Below are 21,307 nucleotides of genomic sequence, written 5' to 3'. Positions count from 1 at the left end.
AGCTAACAAAATAAATAAGTTCAATTTTGATTTCATGTGTACTTTAATTGAAATAGGTGTTTAGTGCAACATGCTGAATATGGAAAAATGCTACTTTTGGATTAAAGATTATAAAGTTTTTTATAGATACTAGAAATTATTTATTTATTTATATTATTTATCTTGATATATTTTAAGGCCAATAGAGCAAATTGATGAGCACAAAAACAAAACCAGCAGCACCTGTGAAATGAATGGAGAAATAAAAGAATGAAAATATGAAGCTGGAAGAAATCTATTCTTTATTTTGCCAACGCATTTTGGCACATGCTTTCATCAGGGCAAAAAGAAAAAAAACAAAAAAAACAAATACAAATAAACTCACCAAGTTAGAACAAAGATTCTTGCACTATATATATTCGTTATATTTTTACGTAACATGTTGTCTTCAGTATTTAATGTACCATATGTTTAAATGAATCTGCAATGAAAAAAGTTAATACAACCACCTTTTATGTTTATATTTCAACAACAAATGAGTAGCAACATAATTAAATCATTAGAATGCTGATATAACCATATGTGCAATTTAAATGCTGAAATACATTTAATACATTTATTAATTGATTATTAAGCTTTTTTCTGCTAAATGAAAATGGTAAAAAACAATTAGTTGCAGCAGTAATATTTTGTGTGTGTGTGTATATATATATATATATATATATATATATATATATATATATTCTATTTGTTCATTATGTTTGTGTGCAATAGTTGTAATAAATATCAGCAAATACAACACTAATTAAAGCTGCAAGCAGCGATGAAAGGGCCCTCGCATCCGGGGCCTTCCTGCTGCCAGTAGGTGGCGCTTTGACTGTAGCTGAATATTGCCATGTTGATGTCTTCAGGCCAGGACTATTATTAAACGTGAAGTTTGGAGCAGATCGGACATTGTATGCCTGAGTTACAACAACTTCCTGTTTCGTGGCATTAATCGCAAACATTTGCACTTAGCTAATGTTGCATGATTTAACATGTTTCTAGCATGTTAGGTACTTCATGGCATATTTAAATATGTTTCTGGGAGTGAATTACAGTGCAAATCATGCAATTTCCTTTTTGGTGTTATGACTAACTGAATATTGGCATGTAGATGTCTTTAGGCCAGGACTCTTATCATGTGAAGTGTGGGGCAGATCGGATATTGAATGCCTGAGTTACAACAGCTTCATCCTTCAGTAAAAACTTAAGATCTTCGCAATTTAACATCACTAAGGCCTTTAGATTAGACTGACCAAATATGATGTTGATCTGATTAAAGCTCTAGGAGGAGTTCGTTAAAGTACAATGTTTGTAAATTGCAAAAACTGCCAAAATTTTGCAGAGAAAATTCAAAATATCTCACTTCCTGTTGGGTTTTCAGATTTTGCACCCAGGGACTTTTTTGTAGGTATTGGGCTACATGTGTTACTGAATTTCATACTTGTAGGTGAAATGTAGCGTTAAGGGTGCTTAATTGAAATTTTGTAGGTGGCGCTATTGAGCCATTTTGCCACACCTAATTTTGAAACCCATATCAGACGAAAATTTTCACCACTTCGGAAGCGTGTACAAAGTTTCATGAGTTTTCGAGCATGCTTAGGCCCTCAAAAATGTGATTCATTTTGGAGAAGAAGAAGAAGAAGAAGAATTGACCGAGCAATTCCAATAGGGTCCTCACACCATCGGTGATCAGGGCAGGTCCTAAATATGTTAACTCACTTAATAGTTTTGAATGTGACTTTATTGGTGAGTTGTCTTGATTTTCTTCAGCAGACAAAAAAGCAAACTCAAGAAAATCACTCCATTAGGGACTACATTAACATCATCATAAGTGTATGATAAGGATCTTCAAGCCAACCAGTAAAATCAGAACACGATATGTTTATTGCAGGAAGTATTGTATGTACATGCTATCACAAAGAAGCACACAATATATATTTACAGTAGAAATGTTCCAGGGTGGATCGCTATTGAGCATAACAACTGCATAATACTGAAGTTAGGAATGTATACTTGCATTGAGATATTCAATAGACTCATAACACTCCTGCTGATTAGGAATTTCATGTGCAGTAGAAAGACAGACCTACTTACTGTCATGCAAGAGCCAATGTGACTTTGTATACACTGATGCAACAATCACCAATAGGGTGACGTGATTTAATGGTTGAAACTGATACAAATCACAACAGAACAGAATTAAAAAGGATTCTGTAAAATGGAAAAACAATACTGTACCAACAACAGTGCAAACTGTGCCCATGCAATGATCAAACAAATGCTTTGAACTGTAAGTCTCTGTTAATATTCAACATAGATTTGAAAAGTAGGTTGGATTTACTTGCATTCATGCAGTTTACTAATGAAAATGCTTTACAGAGAATGATGAAACAACTGATTGAAATCACAAACTGCTGGTGTACAGTTGTTTGGTCTTTACAATTCATTGGGTATATCTGATGAAATAAAAGATTGTAGGCCATTTTTAAAAGACAGATCTCATAAGTATCCATCACTCACTTCAAGTGGGCACTAGGTGAATTTTGTTATTCATATAAGTTGTAAAGAAATGTTTTTGTGTATTTTATTAATTTACAATTAATTTTAAAACATAGACAAGAATGGGGTAAAATGAGCCAGTTGTCATATGCCAGGACATCTCCTATTAATTGCTATCATAAGAGCATAAAATATGATCTCTTACAAGCTCAACTTGCCTCAAAGCAATTCCCCAGCCAGATTATGAATACTACGCCTGCCCTGAGAATGATTTACTGGAGTAAAAAGTGTGACAGCCAGGGTTATGATTGTGTGCTAAATTCCATCACGAACATCTTAAAATACACTCCATAAAAATTGTGCAGTTTCCTAGATACAAGAGGTGTCTCATCTTACCCCACTCTCTCCGACTGTGCCTTGTGAAGGTATTCAAACCCTAACAACGAATTCTGTCATTTACTGATTAACAAAACTCCTGCAGTGTATTATTATTACTATTAGAAAGAATCGAGAGAAACATGGAATAGTTTTTCAATAATATTCATATTATATATTATATATAACTATTCAGTATTCAGTTTGCTTTCACATGAAGCTTCAGTCCTTACTAAAAAAAAACATCCTTCAAAGAGATTGATGGTTTTCTTATTTAGGGGCTGAACTTTTCAACACAGTGTCTCAGTATTCTGGAAGTGTAATTTCCATTTCCTGATAACTGAACAAATAGTGTATCCATTGTATACATCCACTGTATTATGAAAAAGACATGTTCTTTTTTGGTAACACTTGACAAGGTCTCATTTTTTAACATTAGTTAAATGTATTAACTAACATTAACTAACAATGAGCAATATATTTGTTACAGTATTTATCAAACTTTGTTAACATTAGTTCATTAAAATACACTGCATTAATGTTACAACTACAAAATACAAATACAACTTTTGATTTTAATAATGTATTAGTAAATGTTGAAATTAACATTAAAAAAGATTAATAAATGCTGTGGAAGTATTGTTCATTCTTAGTTCATGTTAACTAATGAACTGTTGAAGTGTTACCCATTTTTTTAAAAGTCTTTTAGATTTTTTTTTTTCCTGGAAATGCTAAAATAGAATGAAACAAATGTTGCATAAAAATTAATATAATACATAAACTATCAATCTTGAAACTGAAAATGAAAGGGGTTTGAACACTTTTGCAAGGCACAATAGTTCAACTGAAAACCATTTGCAAATTAATTGTTTTTGTGGATGAATTTGACATTTTACATTAACAAGCAGTGAAAACTTCTGAGAAAGTGTTTTACTTGGTCTATATGCAAATGTATTGAAAACGTATTTTAAGTAAATAAGTGGGAACATGAGGCTAAAGGCCCGTGCACACCAAGGACGATAACTATAACGATAACTATAAAGTTTTAATAATTGTTCAAATTCTATAAGAATAGCAAAGTCCACACCACAGCTATAACATTAACAACAGAGGAATGATAACATTGGAATCACAAACGATTTTTTTCCAGTTGATGAATGATAAAAACACTGTCAGAATCCACCCGACTTTAAGGAGCTTGAGTATTTAAAGCAGCAGATGACACAATTGCAGCGCTCGCTTATAATATACAGAGTGTTATCGTCTGGTGTTGGTGTGGAAGCCAATTATTATTACAGTTAACTTTCTTGGTGTGAACAGTCCTTTCAAATATGGAACCTGTCATCTCAGAAATCCCACTGGAGTGGTCTAATTTTGTAAGTACTGTGTCATGCACTATTCCCTGACAACTTCTCATCAAAGTCCCATGGACAAACTTCAGCCATGTTGAGGTAAGTGGATGGTGTTCGTGTTGTGTGGTTCTCAGTTGTTGGAGGGTGTTTATCATTTGAGGTAACACTTGGCAATGCCTCTGTCTCCCAGGGACAAACGTCAGCACGTTTACTGCTGCTGATGGCGGTGTCTCTAGTAGAGCTCCTTCTCCTACCAGATGCCACTGTAGCAACTTGGTCTCCCTCTGATGATTGGCTTGTGCGTCGTCTCTCAGAGGGTTTGCTTGAGGAGCTTCTCCGCTCCTTGCTCTTGGACATTCGTTTATCATCCTCTTTATCCTTAGCTTTCTCTTTGGAAGAGCAGGATCCTTTTCTTTTTGAGCAAGAATCTCTTCTCTTTGAATGGTGTGAGGGGCTGGAAGTCTTGTCCTTGTTGGGAGACAGAGGGGGATCATAATCCCAAGGGCAGATATCTACCATGAGAGCTGGAGGCTGCAAAAGGCTTCCTGTGGACTTTGAGATATCGGAGAGGACTATCTTGGGCTTTCCATCTGTGGGTGTGACACTTTTCTTGCGTCTTGTTCTCTCAGGGGACAGTCCTGCAGGCTCCATTGGTTGGACCGATGGATCCTCTAAGTTCCACGGACTAGCGTCTTCATGGGCAGTGAGGTTAAGAGGTGATTTGGGTTTCCTCACTTCATCCCTGTCCCCAGTCTTATCTCTGGAGCGACGGCGATTTGAAGGAGATTGGCCCAAACCTTTTTGTTTGTGTTGAGACTTGTGTCCAGTTTTTGTGTTGCTCCCATGGATCGTGTTGGTTTCAGTGGGGGCAATGGAAACATGTTTTTGGGCCTTCCCCTCTGATGGAGTGGGTAACTCCTCCACTTCCCAAGGGCACACCTCAGAGAGGTCGTACAGGTCCTTGCTCTTCCCTGGTTCAGAACAAATGGAGGGCTGACTGCCGCTCACCTGCTGCTTCATGATGCCCATCTTACTAGGCGTTTTGGTGTACTCAACCGACTGGCTGATGATCATTTTTGGTAAACACTCAGGGGCTTCATCAACTTCCGAAAGCGTTGTGCTGTCCCTTGCTTTGAGACCCTTTTTACTGGCATCTTCCACACTGTGGGTCTTCCCCGCAATGCCCAGCGTCCTTTCTCTGGCGCTAGCAATGACAGACAGTGACTTCTGTAACATTGAGGTCCGAAGATGTGCAGGCTTTTTTTCTGCTGCTAAATTGTGTGCACTAGCAGACTTGCACACTAAGGGCACTGACTCAGTAGATTCAGCTAACTCGACCTTTGGCACCTCAGGGTTCTTCTTGTTGGCCCTCCGGCCCATCAAGGTGTCAAGCAGAGAAGCCTCAGTTGTAGAGTTCTCCATTTTATCTTCAGGCACCCCATTGGTTTCCCCACCTTGGTCATGTGTATGGTCATAGCTATGAGATCTCTTCAGTGAGAACATCTTGCTCTTCAGTGATTCTTCCCTTGACTTCCCAGAGTGAGACGGGTCAAAGGGGTTTCTCCTCAGGGTGCTTCTGTTACTCCCATGGTCACTTCCATCTCGATCTTCCCGGCTGTATTGGCGACTCACCGTCTCGGGTATTTCTGTGATGCGCCGCATAAGTGTCCGTCCAAGTCCCCTCTTGGAACTGCGTTTTTTCTGTAAGTGAGGGTTATTAGCCAGCATCTTTTTTCTTTTATAGATCTCCAGTTGGGAATAAAGTTTCTTGAGCTCCTCCTGACAAAGGCAAGGAACACACAAAAAAACAAACAAACTACATAATCAAGATTTTCATACTTTTGTCCCTTGTAGAAGAAAAATTTCATTAAAATATCTATTAAGTGAAAAAGAACCCCGTTCTCTTTGTATTCACATTGTTTGTTTGCTTAAGATTCAATTGTGGTGTTTTTGCTTGTATTAGTATAGTGGAAAATCGACAGGAAGTGAAGAGGAAGACGAGACTGGAAAGGGCCAAGAGCTGGGATTCAAACTCCAGTCACCCAAAGCGCAACTCACAGCGCTATCAGCTTCAACTACATTGTTTTTTGACATGAAAATGGACTCAGATCTCTTTTTACTTGTGATCTGATCAATATTTTAGTGGTCTGGGATCCAATAAACAATGGAAAGTTTCCATTGTTTTTATTTTTTTTTTATGCAGTCCACAAAATATTATATTAACTATAAAAATCTATCATTCTTATTGATTTTTGTGTATACATTTTTAATATCAGGGTTCCTACTCCTTTTGGTCATTGACTTATCCAGTCATTTGCTCTCAAGAAGAACAATCCATTTCACAAAATCCATGGGAACCCTATAATATACTCATGCTGCCATCTCCACAAGACTAGAATAAAAAGTGAACACTGCCTCTGCCAAGCTTGTCACTGTTACCTTTTGTACAGGTAACCTGTGATGGCCAGTAGATATTTGATAATAGATATCACTAATAAGATTGTTCAATAACATTTAAAAGAGCTCTAAATGAGACCCTTTATCAACACCAGACAATTTAGAGCAATGTCAGTTTTTTTAGCTTTCGTGTGTTAGCAATTTTTGTCCCCACAAAGTTGGCAATATCCAAAATCATTTTTTTGGTCTCCATGAGGAAAACAGCTTGTGATGCTTTTTGAAAAGTGAAAATGTAGTTTTCTGTGATGGGTAGGTTTAAGGTTAGGGATAGAATATACAGTTTGTAAAAAAATCATTATGTCTTTGGAAAGTGCCCATAAATCATAGAAACATGGAAAGAGGTCTTACCCTAATGTCTTCAGGGTCCAGACTGTGCTCACTCCAGGCTGATGTTATGCTGCTATTCAGGCAGGAGCCTGAGTGACCCATATCCAGCTCTTCTTCATAAGCCTCTGTGGCTATATCCTCCCGTGTATGAGTTCCAGTGAACAAGAACTGCAGTGAAGGATGAAACAATCTATGAATATTTCATTAAAACAGGACAGGGGTAATCTCCACAAGCCGTTCTATAAATTTCTATTTTACATTCTATAGATTTAAGGACAAGGATAATAATCACCTTTGGAATGAGAAGTAATCCCAGAGTAACTGTCACTGTCAGGTGTGTATGGATGAAAAATAACATCATCATCCAGTCTGGATGCAGACCAGTGCCAAGAGAGAACCTGTAGATGAGACCAATGCTTGTTAAAGGTGCCAAAAACAATTTCTGACATTTTCCTAACTTCTGTCACTTTAATTCCAACAACAAGTAGTCTGTTCCCCTGACCTTTTTTTTATTTTTAAATGGCAGATCAAAGCTAAATGAGGGAGAAACATTTTAGGATCTGGAGCAAATATCACAAAATAGAGCTTCAAACAGCATAACGAGGGCAAATGTAATTGAATGTGGCATGACATCTAAGGGCTTGCTCTGTTTATTTAAACGCTGTTTAGTCAACAGGGTTAGGTATCCTGGTGATGTTCTAGGGGTAATGGAGGTCACTGTTCCTCCGTTATGCAAAGAGTAATGAAATTCAGGCTCATTAATCACACCGCCTTTCAAGGGCTGCTTTGGCAAAGCATCAAAACGGGGCATCACCACTTTTCAGACAAACAGAGCTTATCTGCCAGAACCAGCAGGGGTTGCAGACATCGGCAAAGAATGAGAGCGTGGAGAAACATATTCTGCTAAAACGGCTAGGCACTATGAGACCTCCATCATGAATAACTCCAGTGTAGTTTCACTTTGCAAGTATACTCTAGGCCAAAGGTTCTGACTCTTTTTGCTCTAGATTTTTTAAAATTTTAACAAACTAATGCATCAAACAACAAACACTGAGCCAAATATGTTATTAAGATTCTGAGTATGAGAAGTGCACAGTCAATTAGCATATAAACATATTGCCATTACCACTGTTGTGCTTTCAAATTACACATCAATTCCCTTCTTTCTTTTTAACTTCTTAACTAAGGCAGGAAGCATTTTATCAGTAAGCTAACAAAATGAAGAGCAAAGAATGCACATTAGGTGAGTAATTGATTCTTTACCTGTGTATCATTATCATGCTGTCACAGAGAATAATGGGAAATGCAATTGGTCGTACAAGTCTGTTTCCTCATAAATCAGTTAAATGAGCAGAACTTGCTGTAAAGTTTCCCATTCCCAAATAAGACTTAACTCATTCATTCATGTGTTTGGATATCGTCATTACAATAATTCCAACTCGACTTGAAGGGCACATTAAAGATTAAGGCATTGGTAATTATGACTTCATGATGGTGTTTATAGGCACTCAACCCATATACATTCAGTCTGACATCGCTTGAACACAGCATGTGACCTATTTTTGAGTTGTGACCTACTAGTTGAGGACTACAGCTCAAGGGAAGGCAATTTATCACAAATTCTGTTTAGCATTTGAAATATTTCCGAACCTTCCACTTTCCAGATTGATGGCTTAACTTTATACTTTGTTGGAGAAATAAATTAAAAGAATTCTGTGCTCAAAGAGTAAAAATTAAGAAGCAACAGAGCAGACAGATGACAGTCTGAGAGTGAGACAGGAACAGGGTGAATTGGGTTTATTTTAAGCCTTAGTAGTTTTATGCACGAGCTGTCTGCAGCAGACATATTTTATGAACCTTCTCTCAAGTGGCTTATCAGTGCCGTGTTCACAGTGCTTGTCGTTGAGCTGAGGCCAGCTGTCTTCACCTTCTTTTTACAAGTTTAGTGCAAAGTTCTGCTGATGTGACCCAAGTTTTACATTCTAATTGGAGCCCAGACAACTTTCAGTCATTTTTAGGGGGCATGGTTACACAAAACTCCTACAATTCATGTTAAACAAATCCTTTCAAATTTGCAGTTCAGTGTCACACTAAATGACGGTTGCAGAAAAACTGAAGACATATGTCTACATAGAGCCACTAATAAACCTGGTAACTTTAGCATACCAGAAACTAATGTGACGTCCATTGTGCAACCAAATAAAAATGTTTTATAGTTTAAAATTGTATTAAATGCAATTCGCTGAACTTGAGAGTGCTTTTTTGATCCACTTATGACATAAATACATCTTTATATGTAATTTCATAATTACTTTTTTCATAATTTACTTTTATGAGCAAGTACACTCTAAAAAATGCTGGGTGAAAACAAGCCAATCCCTGAGTTTGTCCATATTTAACCAGCATTTTTTAGAGTGTATGGTAAACTAAAATATACTTTAATGTAATATAACAAGTACCTCACTTGCGCTTTACTATGTTAGTCGACACTAGCCTGACTACGTCAGACTTCCTACTTCCGCTCAATTTCATTTCGCTTCTGTACTCAGTCTGATACAGCGTCAGAGCTTTGTGTTTGCCACCGGTCTGGAAACAGCCGGGCCAATCAACGAACAGAGGGCGGGCTGAGAGCCGTGACGTAGATGCTGAGCGCCGAGTTTTACATTGTAGGTTAGAGAAATCGAAAAGCGAAACGACCGCGGAAATGGGAAACGAGACACGGGATGCAAACTTCGGGATGCATTAACTTCGCATAATCTGCAAAAGTCGTTTACAGCCATGTTCACTCCGGTATTTCGCTCACATCATCATGTGTTTACAACAGGTTTACAGTGGAAGTTCAATCATAGATTTGAGTTCGATGCATGATGTCTGTGCTTCGATGCGGCTGTACAGGCGGATAACATACGTCATAACTAAACGTATCTGATTGGCTTACGGGTAACCAATGATTTTAAACTTCAGACAAGCCTCCCCTAGCGAGAGAGAAAACACTTCTCTATTATGCCATTCCAGACTCTGTCTACGAAGCAAAGTGAAGTAGCAGAGTCTGGTATTACCAGGCTAAGTCGACACATCAAAATAAGTGTACTTTAAAGTAGGCTAACACTTAATTTGACATTATTACAAAAGGCTCTTTAAAGGATTAGTCCACTTATAAATACACTTTTCCTGATAAATTTACTCACCCCCATGTCATCCAAGATATCCATGTCTTTCTTTCGTCAGTCGAAAAGAAATTAAGGTTTTTGAGGAAAACATTCCAGGATTTTTCTCCTTACAGTGGATTTCAATGGCTACCAACAGATTGAAGGTCAAAATTACAGTTTCAGTGCAGCTTCAAGGCTTTAAACGATACCAGATGAGTAATAAGGGTCTTATCTAGCGAAACGATCGGTCATTTTCGAAAACAATACAACCGTTTATGCTTTATAATCAAAATATCGCCTTGAACGTACTTTCCGCATCCGCATTCTTCATACGCTGAATGTCCTACGCCTTCCCTATTCTACTTACGGAACGAACGCGGCGCCAGTTTCGTTTTTTACCGTAAGTTTAATAGGGAAGGCGTAGGACATTCAGCGTAAGTGTTATGAAGAATGCGGAAGCAGAAAGTACGCTCAAGGCGATATTTTGTTTATAAAGCATAAACGGTTGTATTGTTTTCGAAAATGACCGATCGATTCGCTAGATAAGACCCTTATTACTCATCTGGTATCGTTTAAAGCCTTGAAGCTGATCTGAAACTGACATTTGGACCTTCAATCTGTTGGTAGCCATTGAAATCCACTATAAGGAGAATAATCCTGGAATGTTTTCCTCAAAAACATTAATTTCTTTTCGACTGACGAAAGAAAGACATGGATATCTTGGATGACATGGGGGTGAGTAAATTTATCAGGAAAAGTGTATTTAAAAGTGGACTAATCCTTTAAGTGTACTTAAGTGTGTTAAGAAACGGTCATGAAAGTCTACTTCATTAAGTACACTTAAGTGGACTTTTATTTCAATAATATATTATCTGCAAGTGCAGTTTTTTAAAATATACTTTGAAGTACACTCCAAGTGCACATTAAATACAATTAAGCACATGACTATTCACAAGGGGTAGCAATCCATAAAACACTGTTTACATGGAGAAAACTCTATTACAGCTTTAGATAACTTCACAGCTCAAGTAATGAACAGGTATTTACTGAATTATTAATATACTTTAATAGTACTTTAGTACTTTCAGTACTTAAACAAAAGTACAAGCTTCACATTACTGCTTTTAAACCCTCTGGTTGATCTGGTTTACTTTTATTCTAAGTGCACTACTAAATACTGAGAAGATCTTAAATTACTGATAGTAATAATCATTACATTATGTCACAAATAATGTCAATAGACCTTGTGTTCAGTGTTTTGAATACACATTCCTTTAAGAAGCTTTCTTAAGACTGCTGTGGTAAATATAAGTGGAGGTGGGTTGGAGTTTCATAAGATGTGGGTATTATACTGTCATTCTCTAAAGAAGTCTGTTTCTTGTGGGTGTAGTAACTGACATATACTGTAGACACTCTTGAGGGAATGCGATGACATGCTGTAGAGAATCACTAATGCTTTACTGAAACAACTAAGGAAGGAAAGGACAAAGTGATACTTTTTCATTAAATTCTAATATCTTTTAGCTTGTGATTATATGTTTGAAATACAGTTGTTTATTGGATTTTAAGGCTGATTAGCTTTAGCAATTAGCCTCTGCTCTTAGATTGTTTTGTTGTTGTGTATCCTATCCTCTTGCAAAATCCTATCCTGCTTGCTCAATGCCTGATCAAAAATAAGTTTTTTATCCTGATGTCTTGTTCTAAACAGTCAAAAGAGCTGTTCTTAACTAGTTAACACTAGGTTAATGACTGGAATACACTACAGGACTTCTGCCCAAATTTTCATTCTGGATTTGTCGACGCTAGTTGCTGAAAGTCTGTAGATTTTGGGCAGTTGGAGTTGACAGATTTTACAGAAAATCACATAGTGTATGATGGACACAGACTTTTTTTTATCTTCAGACTAAGATTTCATCCAGTCTGAGGATTTCAAACATGTTTGATATTTTGAGCACATATTTAGAATACATTTAGTACACATATTGTTTTCATTTTTCATGTGTCTCCTAGCAACGAAGCACCTTTCTGCGTGTTTGTTGTGTTCGGAATGTCTTGAAAAATCATTGATCCTCAGTTGTTTAGTGTGATGCCCAGTTTTTCTTTGTAACCAGTTACAAAGTCAGCAAGTGTATGATGCCTAGTTCTGTTCAGATTTTAAAAGTTGTGTAGTGTATTCCAGCCTTAAGTTGTTAAGCATAATATGCAAGCCCTTAGTTGCATGCATAATTATCTCTACATTCAAAACCTAGAATTTCACTCACACTATATAATTTTGCATCGAATGTAAGGCAACATCACAACTCAACCTGTCACACTGTTTCCAGTCCAAATTTGCTAACTGAATTCTAACTGAGACCATACAAGGGAAATGTTTGATTTAACCATTTTTAGCTGTTTTTACCAGCTATCTTCTTGGAGAATTTTTTTTTTATCATGAAATGGGCATAACATTGGGGCTAGCCAGTGTCGTAGCATCTGGGTATGCATATGCATGTGGGCCCAGGTGGATTGAGGCCCGCATCCATAAAGCTATGACGTCATTCACTTCATTAACTGTATGGCTTTATTGATGCACACACATACAGACAGTCACTCGCACACAGAGATCAGAGACTGCGCAGCTATAACACTATATAACGCTATATTATATTTCTCAGCAACCAGGTGGAAGCATCGTTTTCCAGTAATTCAACACACAGCTTCGCTATTAATAGAGAAACGCTGCATAGACGAAGGTAATTCACACAATCGTTCTCTCTCTGATTCATTCAAATAAATGTAATCTTAATTAACTATCTCTGTGTCTGATTTAAAGTGAGCAGATTGCTAGATCTAACGACCCATAGACGAAAATTACCATCATTTTTACCATTCCATTTGTGGGTTGAGTGCCACCCAAGGTTGCGTTCAATGCAGCGCTCATTGGTTTATTCGATTTATAAGGTATCTTGCACTACGACGAACTCCTTGCACATGATGAACCAGTTTGTTTTTCATTTGCATTTCAGCTCTCATGTTATTCCCCAAGTATGATGTTGCATTCCGCTCATAAAGCAGCCCACCTCATGAATAAACATGGAAAGCATGTCATCTTAATCATGCTGCTGCTGTTGCTACTCATAACTAATACACATTGCTCACCTAATGATGTGAAATATTGCAGAGATGAGAAGTTCATTATAAATGGCGACTGCCAAGTAGCGAGGCTCGTGGAAAGCGGAGGGCACGGTCCTTACAGCATAGCACAAATAGACGCCCCACAGCAGGAAGAGGAACTCCGCTAGAACAGGAACACAAGGAGACACAGCACAGTGCCATCACTAATTATTTAGTGTGTCAAGTCTGGGAATGCCAGCTGAAAAGATGTGATTTCACACGGCCTAAAAGGCTGTTTTCCCCTCCCTCTCTCTTTTGCTGCATCACTCAAAGTCGATGGTGCATGAACATCTTGAAGGCGACGTTTGAGACAACAACAACCTTGAACTTAAAAAATTAAATATATTTTAGTATTTGAATGAAGTTGATCTTATTTTTTCACATTTTAAGTAAGCAAGTAGGGTTAGGAATCCAGAACCCTTTCTTATTCAAAATCATTTTTTAAAATACTTTTTATGACATTTATCTCCATTCTTGAACGTTTGGATTCTTCCACCTACGTGGACTGAAGACCATACAAAAATACTATGACAGTGTTTCCTGCATCACTTCTGAATCTACAGCATAATATTTGGTTAGCTGATTTGTTTTTGCAGGTTGATGTGAATATAATCAAAGAGAATGACTATAAATAGACAACAGAACTCAATGGTTGCATGCCAACATGAATCTTAAAACATTCATTTTAATGGATTGTTCAAAAAGACTCACAAATTAGCTGCATCCAAATAAGCATAATTCCTTACTATTTAGTAAGCAAAAAACAGTGAAAACTGAAGTAAATTCACAGAGAGTATGTGATTTTAGATGCAGCCATTGGGGTTAAACTCATGAGCTATCAATATGAATCAATCAAATGACTCACTGACTCTGCCAGAGTCGTTCTTGACTTACCCACTGAATCACGTCATCAAAAGTACTAAAATAATTATTAATGCAATCGCTATGGGAACCAGAATCACTAAATGGAATTGGAATCTGAATCACTAAATTTCTTATTCCTTTCTCATCTCATTTTGTTTTGAAATACTACTCTCATATCTCTGGAGGCGGCGGTTCTTTGTAAAAAAAAAAAAAAAAAAGTGTTTTTTTGACAGACTACTTTTTTTATTATAAAATAAACTAGATTTTGCAAACACTCATTCATAATCTGATCACTTGAATGACAATCACCATTGTTCAAGACAATTTGTCTTTTGTAAAATTGCCAATTTACTTTTTTAAAAGTCCAATAATAAATAAAACGGTGATACCGCTTTACAACAGTTTTATTTTAGTATAATTGTGTAATTGTAGTATAACCTATATTATAGGTTTATTAATATTTTGAGGGTTTTTTTTATATTTTCTGTTTTCATTTTAATTTAAGCTTTGATACATTTGTAGTGGGGGGTTTTTTTCCACTTTTTTTTGGTCTATATTTAGTTTTGATACATTTTTATTTCAGTTTTAGTTCCTTTAGTCCGGGTCAAGTCCTAGTACAAAACGGGCAGAGACGAGTCCAACTATATATTGACACAGTGTAATGCTTCCATGTTTACGTCCGAATGCCAGCTCAGTATTGGCCGACGCTGTTCACGTGAACACCACGATGCATGCAAGTGATGCTGATGCAGGAGCTGGCCAATACAGAGTTGGTGTTCTGACGTAGAACACGGAAGCGCTGCAATGTGTCTTCAACATAAACTGCATAGGAGAATGACAGGGTAGAGAGGAAGTTGTTGAATAAAGTCATTATTTTTGTTTTGTTTTTGCACACAAAATGGATTCTCATCGCTTCGTAACATTAAGGTTAAACCACTGCAGTCACATTGACTATTTTAACAATGTCTTTACTACCTTACATGAGGGTGAGTACTTAATGACAGAAATTTCATTTTTGGGTGAACTAACCCTTTAATAGTATTCTGCCGAGCAAGCGAAAAACTATAGAGTGGGACTTGACTGTATCCATCAATATAAATTCAACCGTTAACCAGGTTATGGAGACAGTGAATGTGGGGCCCTGCACACCATGAATTCCACCCAATTTCCTCTCTGGAGTGCTGCCGGAGGGTGGTTCCCTCTACTTCATTTATCTCCCTCCCAAACTACTTTTGGGTTTTGAAGTACAGATGCACAGTATGCTCCCCTTTGGATGGGTGCTTTGATGAGTGCTCTGCTATAGCCCTGGTTTGACAATGCTAATAAGTAGAGGAATTTCGCTTGTGGAGTGTCCCTCCTTATTATCTGTCACATACTATGTTTTAGTGCTAAAGAAAAAGACGAAGCACTAGCTATAGTGGGTCTTAAGTAGAGTGGCTTGACTAAAGGCAGGGTATGGGCTGCCCTCCCCCAGAAACATTGGGGTCTTTAAGTAGAGCCTAGGCTCCTCTGTGGCTTCAGAGCATGGGTGACGAGAATTATTGGGCAAAATGCATTATGTTCTACTCTCGTTTGCCTCCCTTTCCTGAGTAAAGGGTAAGGATGTATGTTCCCCCTTGGATTAGTGGCAATACCGAAGGGAGGTGCTAATTACTGAGGTCTTTCGCACCCTGCATGCTCCCTTTGGTAGGCTGCTCAAGTACCCCTTAGGGTGCAGCAGGGTGAACGGAACTATAATGGGCAATTCACAAGAATCCCTCTGTTTTGTTTACCTCCCTCCCCAACTGTTATTGGTCTGGAAGAAGGGATATTTGATCTCATTTGGTGGGGTGCTTCTATAGGAATAGTGATCAGTATAGTGATCAGTATTACAAACTGATAAGTAGAGGTGGAAAGCTGATGCCATCCCTCCTTATCATTGTAGCATTCTATAATTTATAGTTAGTCCTGGAGAAGTGCCTTTACTCAAGTCAGGGTATGAGCTATTCTCCCCTAATCACTCTAGGGTCATTAAAATGGAGTAGAAGCTTCCCTGCTGAAAGGCTGCTCCTTAAGATCCTTGCCAAATACTGGTGAGATATGCCTGGCATAGCTGAGGCTATATTAGGTATTTTCCCCTTAGAGCTCTGCTCTAGGGCCATAGGGTGGAGACCTGTCCCACAAGGGAGGGAGGAAGGCGTAATTTCCCTTGCTGTAGAGCATAGAGCATTTCCCTTGTTGTAGAGCGTAGAAGCTAGGGGACCTTTCCTTTCCTAGCTTATGAAGTAGCGTAATATGAGTCACATGGGATGCACCCATGGGGTTGAAACGCTTCTGACTCCGGCTCGGTAGCCCATAGAGTCCATTTATGCTATGCCCACTATGTTTGTGCATATTCACAGCCTAGTGAGGCAGGCATTCCCTCAGCATGGCATAGTGGTTATTGGTTCCCCATAGCGTCAATGCCAAACATAGCATCAAAGTTCCATTTTGAAAGGAAACATTTTAGGTTGCGTATGCAACCCGGTTCTCTGAGAAGGGGAATGAGACGCTGAATCTCTACACCTTGGGGCCTGCCTGGGTGTCTAACTCAGACAAAATAGTTGATCACCTGTAACTCAGGCATCCTTTTATAATCACATGTGCTCTGAGTGTGACATCATGGACTTCTGTCAGACAATGATTATTGGCTTTTGTTTATATGTGCCTCAGACACCGTGCAGGATGATGGCATTCCCCATAGCGTCAATACCAGTTGCAGCATCTCATTCCTCTTTTCAGGGAACCGGGTTGCATATACAACATAAGACATTTTATTTATTATTATTTAGTACATCAAGTTAAAGCTGCAGTCCATCATTTTTGCTTCTTTGTTGCCATCTCTGTTTGAAACCTGCAATTGCAGTTATTTGCTGAATTATCATCTTTACATGGGTTGTGTATCGGCACAGCTCCTCAGCACAGATGAATCTAATGTTTGCTGTCAGTCACCACATCGGTGTGGATACTGTACGTCGGAATCACAGATTCTATGTCTTGGAATTTTGACCAAAATAAGAATTTTCACTGGAAAATGTCATCTGAACAAGTATGTAACATGTCTGCCACTTTTGTTCTGACTAACTGAGAGAAAAAGCATTACAATAAACCGCGCTACCAATGGTGATTAAATCTAACGATCATTTAGCTCAGATCATGTCAAACCATGCAAATTATTATTATTGTTATACTTTGTTCTCAGATAGTTAATGTTAACAACATCAGAATTGCGTGACTATGTGTATTCAGTGTGTATTAGCATTACATGTAGATTTCAATTTCTGTAGCCACTCAATTTCTGTAGTTCGCAGTCTTTTGCTTTTGACTACGGGTGAATCTCCAGTTGTCACTAATGATTGTCATTTGGACCTTTGTGGATTACAGTCCGCCATCAAAATGATGTTTAATTATTCCAGCTGCTGTGAGAAAAGGCTATAAATGATCTGCCGCCTCCACATGCCATATAGCCTACTAACTGGGACTTTACATAAACAAACGTGACGTAATGACACAAAGACGAACGGCTGCATGCTCGAATTTCCCATGAAAACCCACAGGTATCACCTAAATTAGAAAACATTATTACAAGCTTACCGTTGTGAATCGGGCTAAGGTAAGGAGAGTTTTGAACACTGGCTGGTTATGTACTTGCTCAAAAATTGATTAATTTTTAACTAAAAAAAGTTATGGACTGCAGCTTTAAAATAAATGAAAATGAGAAATATTTTCTCTGGCAACTACCTGAAATAAAATCATTTTTTAACATCTATTATACATGTATCCATCATCCATTCTACAAATTGCTTTATCCTCTGCAGGGCTACAGGGCTGTTGGAGCCTATCCCAGTGCCATGGGCCACAGGCAGGGGAAAACCTGGACAGATGTCCAGTCAATCACAGGGCTCACACACAGACACACGTGTACTCTCACTGATACCTATGGGCAATTTAGTGTCTCCAATTCACCTATACTGCATGTTTTTGGATTGTAGAGGAAACCGGAGCACCCGAAGGAAGCCCACAGCAATACAGGAAGAACATGCAAACTCCACGCAGTAAGGCCTCCTGACTCAGCCCGGACTTGTACTTCTACCCACTTATGCTACCCTCCCTTATTATATTTAAGTTAACGTTAATTTTATTTCAAGTAACGAAAATGTTTTTATGCTTTTAGTTTTAGTTAACTATTATAACCCTGTGCTAAAGGAATAGTTCATCCAAAATGTAAAGTGTTTTTGCCTAACAAAAGGGGATGAATAAGGAATGAGAGAACTGAGACTGTTTTGTATTTTCAAGAAGGACAAAGAAGTACAGAAAATATATCCTGTATCTTTGTCCTTCTCCATTCAAATCTTCCACATTAATGATACAAGCGAGAATGTCTTTGTGTGTGTGCATGAAAAGATTCCACAAGTTTTGAGGGCAGTTTCCAGTTTCCCCTGCTTCATGCTGTAAGCTAAAGGTACTCAAGCTGTCAAAGAGAACTGTCTCTGCATCACTGGCCACGTCTCACACCCTCATGCCTTAAATGCTGTGTGGCCACACATCTCCTCTGTCGAAGTTGCATCTGTAACCATGAGAATTTTACATTCTTGTCTCATTTTCCCTTGTCTGAGGCTGTTGGTAGCACAAATGAAGAAGGCAGACGTGTAGTTGGCGCAAAAGTAAATACCCTACATGAGAGAAGAATACTGACCTCTACATCATCTACTTCATTATTTATGTTCTATTCATATATAATATTATTATTTATATTATTATGAAGCTATCATATGATCTTTGTTTAAATCATTGCCACTGGTTTTTAAAATCTGCATCTCATTTAATATTTTAATGATTAATTGTGTGTGAGGGCCATATATACTAAAAGTTCCCTCTTTTGGTGTAAAAAACTACTGTCAAGATTTACTAAAGACACGCAGTGAAAAATTATCAATGAAAAGGCATGGACACAGTTATCTGTTATCCGAACATTTTGTTTGCCATGCTATATTATTTTTAATTTGCGCTTCTTGGTAGATTGCGTTGGTCATAATGGAAATAAGCCCAAATTTTTTGGGCTGCAGTATGTATTTTGCTCTCTGATGCTGGTTCAAGTAGAATGAATATAAGTATTAGAACTGACCAGCAGCCATCATGTAGTCCCAGCTGTCCAGTAGGCACATGCTGAACTGCAGGCCCTCTGGGGTGACACCGATGTCAATGAGGGCGTGATGCGTGTCATGGTTCTGGCATACGGCTGAGGTCCAGGCCACTAGGAACCACACAACCACCAACAAAATCACAGCGAGCAGACGCAGAACCCTCCAGCTGGTCATGTACGGGATCCGCTGGGCAGTGCGTGACAGGAACACTTTTAAAACCCTTGGTATCAGAAGGAAGGACAAGACACAAACATAAAAGACACAAATACAAACATAAATTAAAGCAACGCTCATGTAGATTTCAGCAAGAGCTTAATTATTTACTGTTTCTTTCATTTTTACAAATAAGTGTAAAATGTATGTAACTACAATGGCGATGTTATCTTACCATATACAGTGAAATATTGTTAAATACTTTGTAATTTACATTGAAAATCTACAGACAGATAAAATCTACTTTTACAGTAATATATATATATATATTACTTTCATGCAGAATTACACATAATGAAGCTTTCAGCAGGAGCTTCATTGTTTACTGATCCTTTCCCTCTTCTGTTCAACCACTAGGGATAAATGTTTTTAGTATAAAAGTTTTTAGTAATTTTAACTGAAGTGAAATAACGGTCAACTGTTACCTAAGGTTAACTCACCATATGTGACTGTTAATTACTTAATTTATTACATTTATATTCAATTCAAAAAGACAATATGTCTATGTACATTTAATTTAAATTGTTGTATAAAACTACTATCTCTGATCATTTAGTTTCTTATAGTGACATTGGCAGCATTATTTTTACCTGTACAGTTTGAGAATCACTGTTCCATAAACGATGGCAAAGCCGAGCAAACGGACCCATCTCAGGAGAATACACCGGAAAACACTTGGATTAAAATACTGTATCATAACCTGATGAGAAAAGATAAAAACATGGCGTTATGAAATTCATGAATCACTGCATTTTTTTGCATTTATTTCTCACATCAGATATTCTGATTCTCTTTAGAAAAAGGTAGCTGGCTCAATCTTATGAAACCTGTCAAGACTATATCTTTGTTATATTTCACATTTTAAATCAAAAGAAAGTAATAAGAAATTATATTTTGCATAGCAAGACAATTGGCATGCTTTTTATTGCCTTTTTCCCCAGTCACATATTTTAGTAATCATCATAAATCATTCAAAATCTTAAACACTCAAAATTCATCCTGTGAAAACAGTTTTAAAATTGGAAATTGTGTTACTATGGAAACGGGTCTTTAAAACCTTTTTATCAAATTTGGAACACAGCTTGGTTAGTCATGGCTTTGATTTTCTAGCAATTTTAGAGTCCAAGTTATATTGTAAAATATTGTAACGGAGAAATAACAAAGTCTTAAAGGCAGGGTAAGTGATTTGCTTCTAAAATATTTTTTGTTATGCTGGTTGTAAGTCTCTTCACATTCTGATAGCAATCACTAAGTTAAGTAGTCTACATGTATTTATATCAAAGCGCAGGACCATAAAATGTACGTCCAATCATATCCCTCAGTCCGAGGGATACGATAGGATGTCCTACCTTCCTGTCAACTTATGTTTTTACATACCCTTTGCACAGCCTTTTCGCGCAGACATCATACGTCATCAGAATGTTTCATGCTATGCAAGGTTAAGACACACGCCAGTCACGAGCACCACAACCAAAACAGCAGCCAAATTTTACAGTTTCTCCTGAACCAAAACAACAAGCTTATGCTGTGTTGATGGCACACCATAACTACCGCAATTTGGAAGAGATGGAAATCCGTGACGTTATACTCAGAGAGGTACGTGACTGGAATTTATGCATTTCAATGGCAACACTATCAATGCCGAAAGGAATTTGCAGCAGTTAGGTGGTACAGGTCAGCTTTCTTTAAGTTGTTTACATTCATTATTGTTGTAATGTTATGTACTTTG

The 21,307-nt window shown here is 37.7% G+C and overlaps 1 protein-coding gene across 2 annotated transcripts in view; it reads right to left on the bottom strand.

Moving 5' to 3' along the window:
- Nucleotides 1-1,889: 1,889 nt before the first annotated feature.
- The window catches only part of gpr158b (G protein-coupled receptor 158b), a 61,903-nt gene continuing 42,485 nt past the window's right edge, over nucleotides 1,890-21,307 (bottom strand). For both annotated transcript variants that reach the window (XM_048164244.1, XM_048164245.1), the window contains exons 6-11: nucleotides 20,169-20,278; nucleotides 19,347-19,585; nucleotides 13,325-13,463; nucleotides 7,327-7,432; nucleotides 7,056-7,202; nucleotides 1,890-6,029 (exon numbers count right to left, since the gene is read on the bottom strand). In XM_048164244.1, the coding sequence (XP_048020201.1) occupies nucleotides 4,287-6,029; nucleotides 7,056-7,202; nucleotides 7,327-7,432; nucleotides 13,325-13,463; nucleotides 19,347-19,585; nucleotides 20,169-20,278 (2,484 nt within the window). In that variant the 3' untranslated portion in view covers nucleotides 1,890-4,286. The remainder of the gene's footprint in view (nucleotides 6,030-7,055; nucleotides 7,203-7,326; nucleotides 7,433-13,324; nucleotides 13,464-19,346; nucleotides 19,586-20,168; nucleotides 20,279-21,307) is intronic.

The sequence above is a fragment of the Megalobrama amblycephala genome, linkage group LG17 (genome assembly GCF_018812025.1).
Source record: "Megalobrama amblycephala isolate DHTTF-2021 linkage group LG17, ASM1881202v1, whole genome shotgun sequence".
Lineage (NCBI taxonomy): Eukaryota > Metazoa > Chordata > Actinopteri > Cypriniformes > Xenocyprididae > Megalobrama > Megalobrama amblycephala.
The sequence above is the reverse complement of the archived record's forward strand: the minus strand, read 5'-3'. Positions and strand labels throughout refer to the sequence as shown.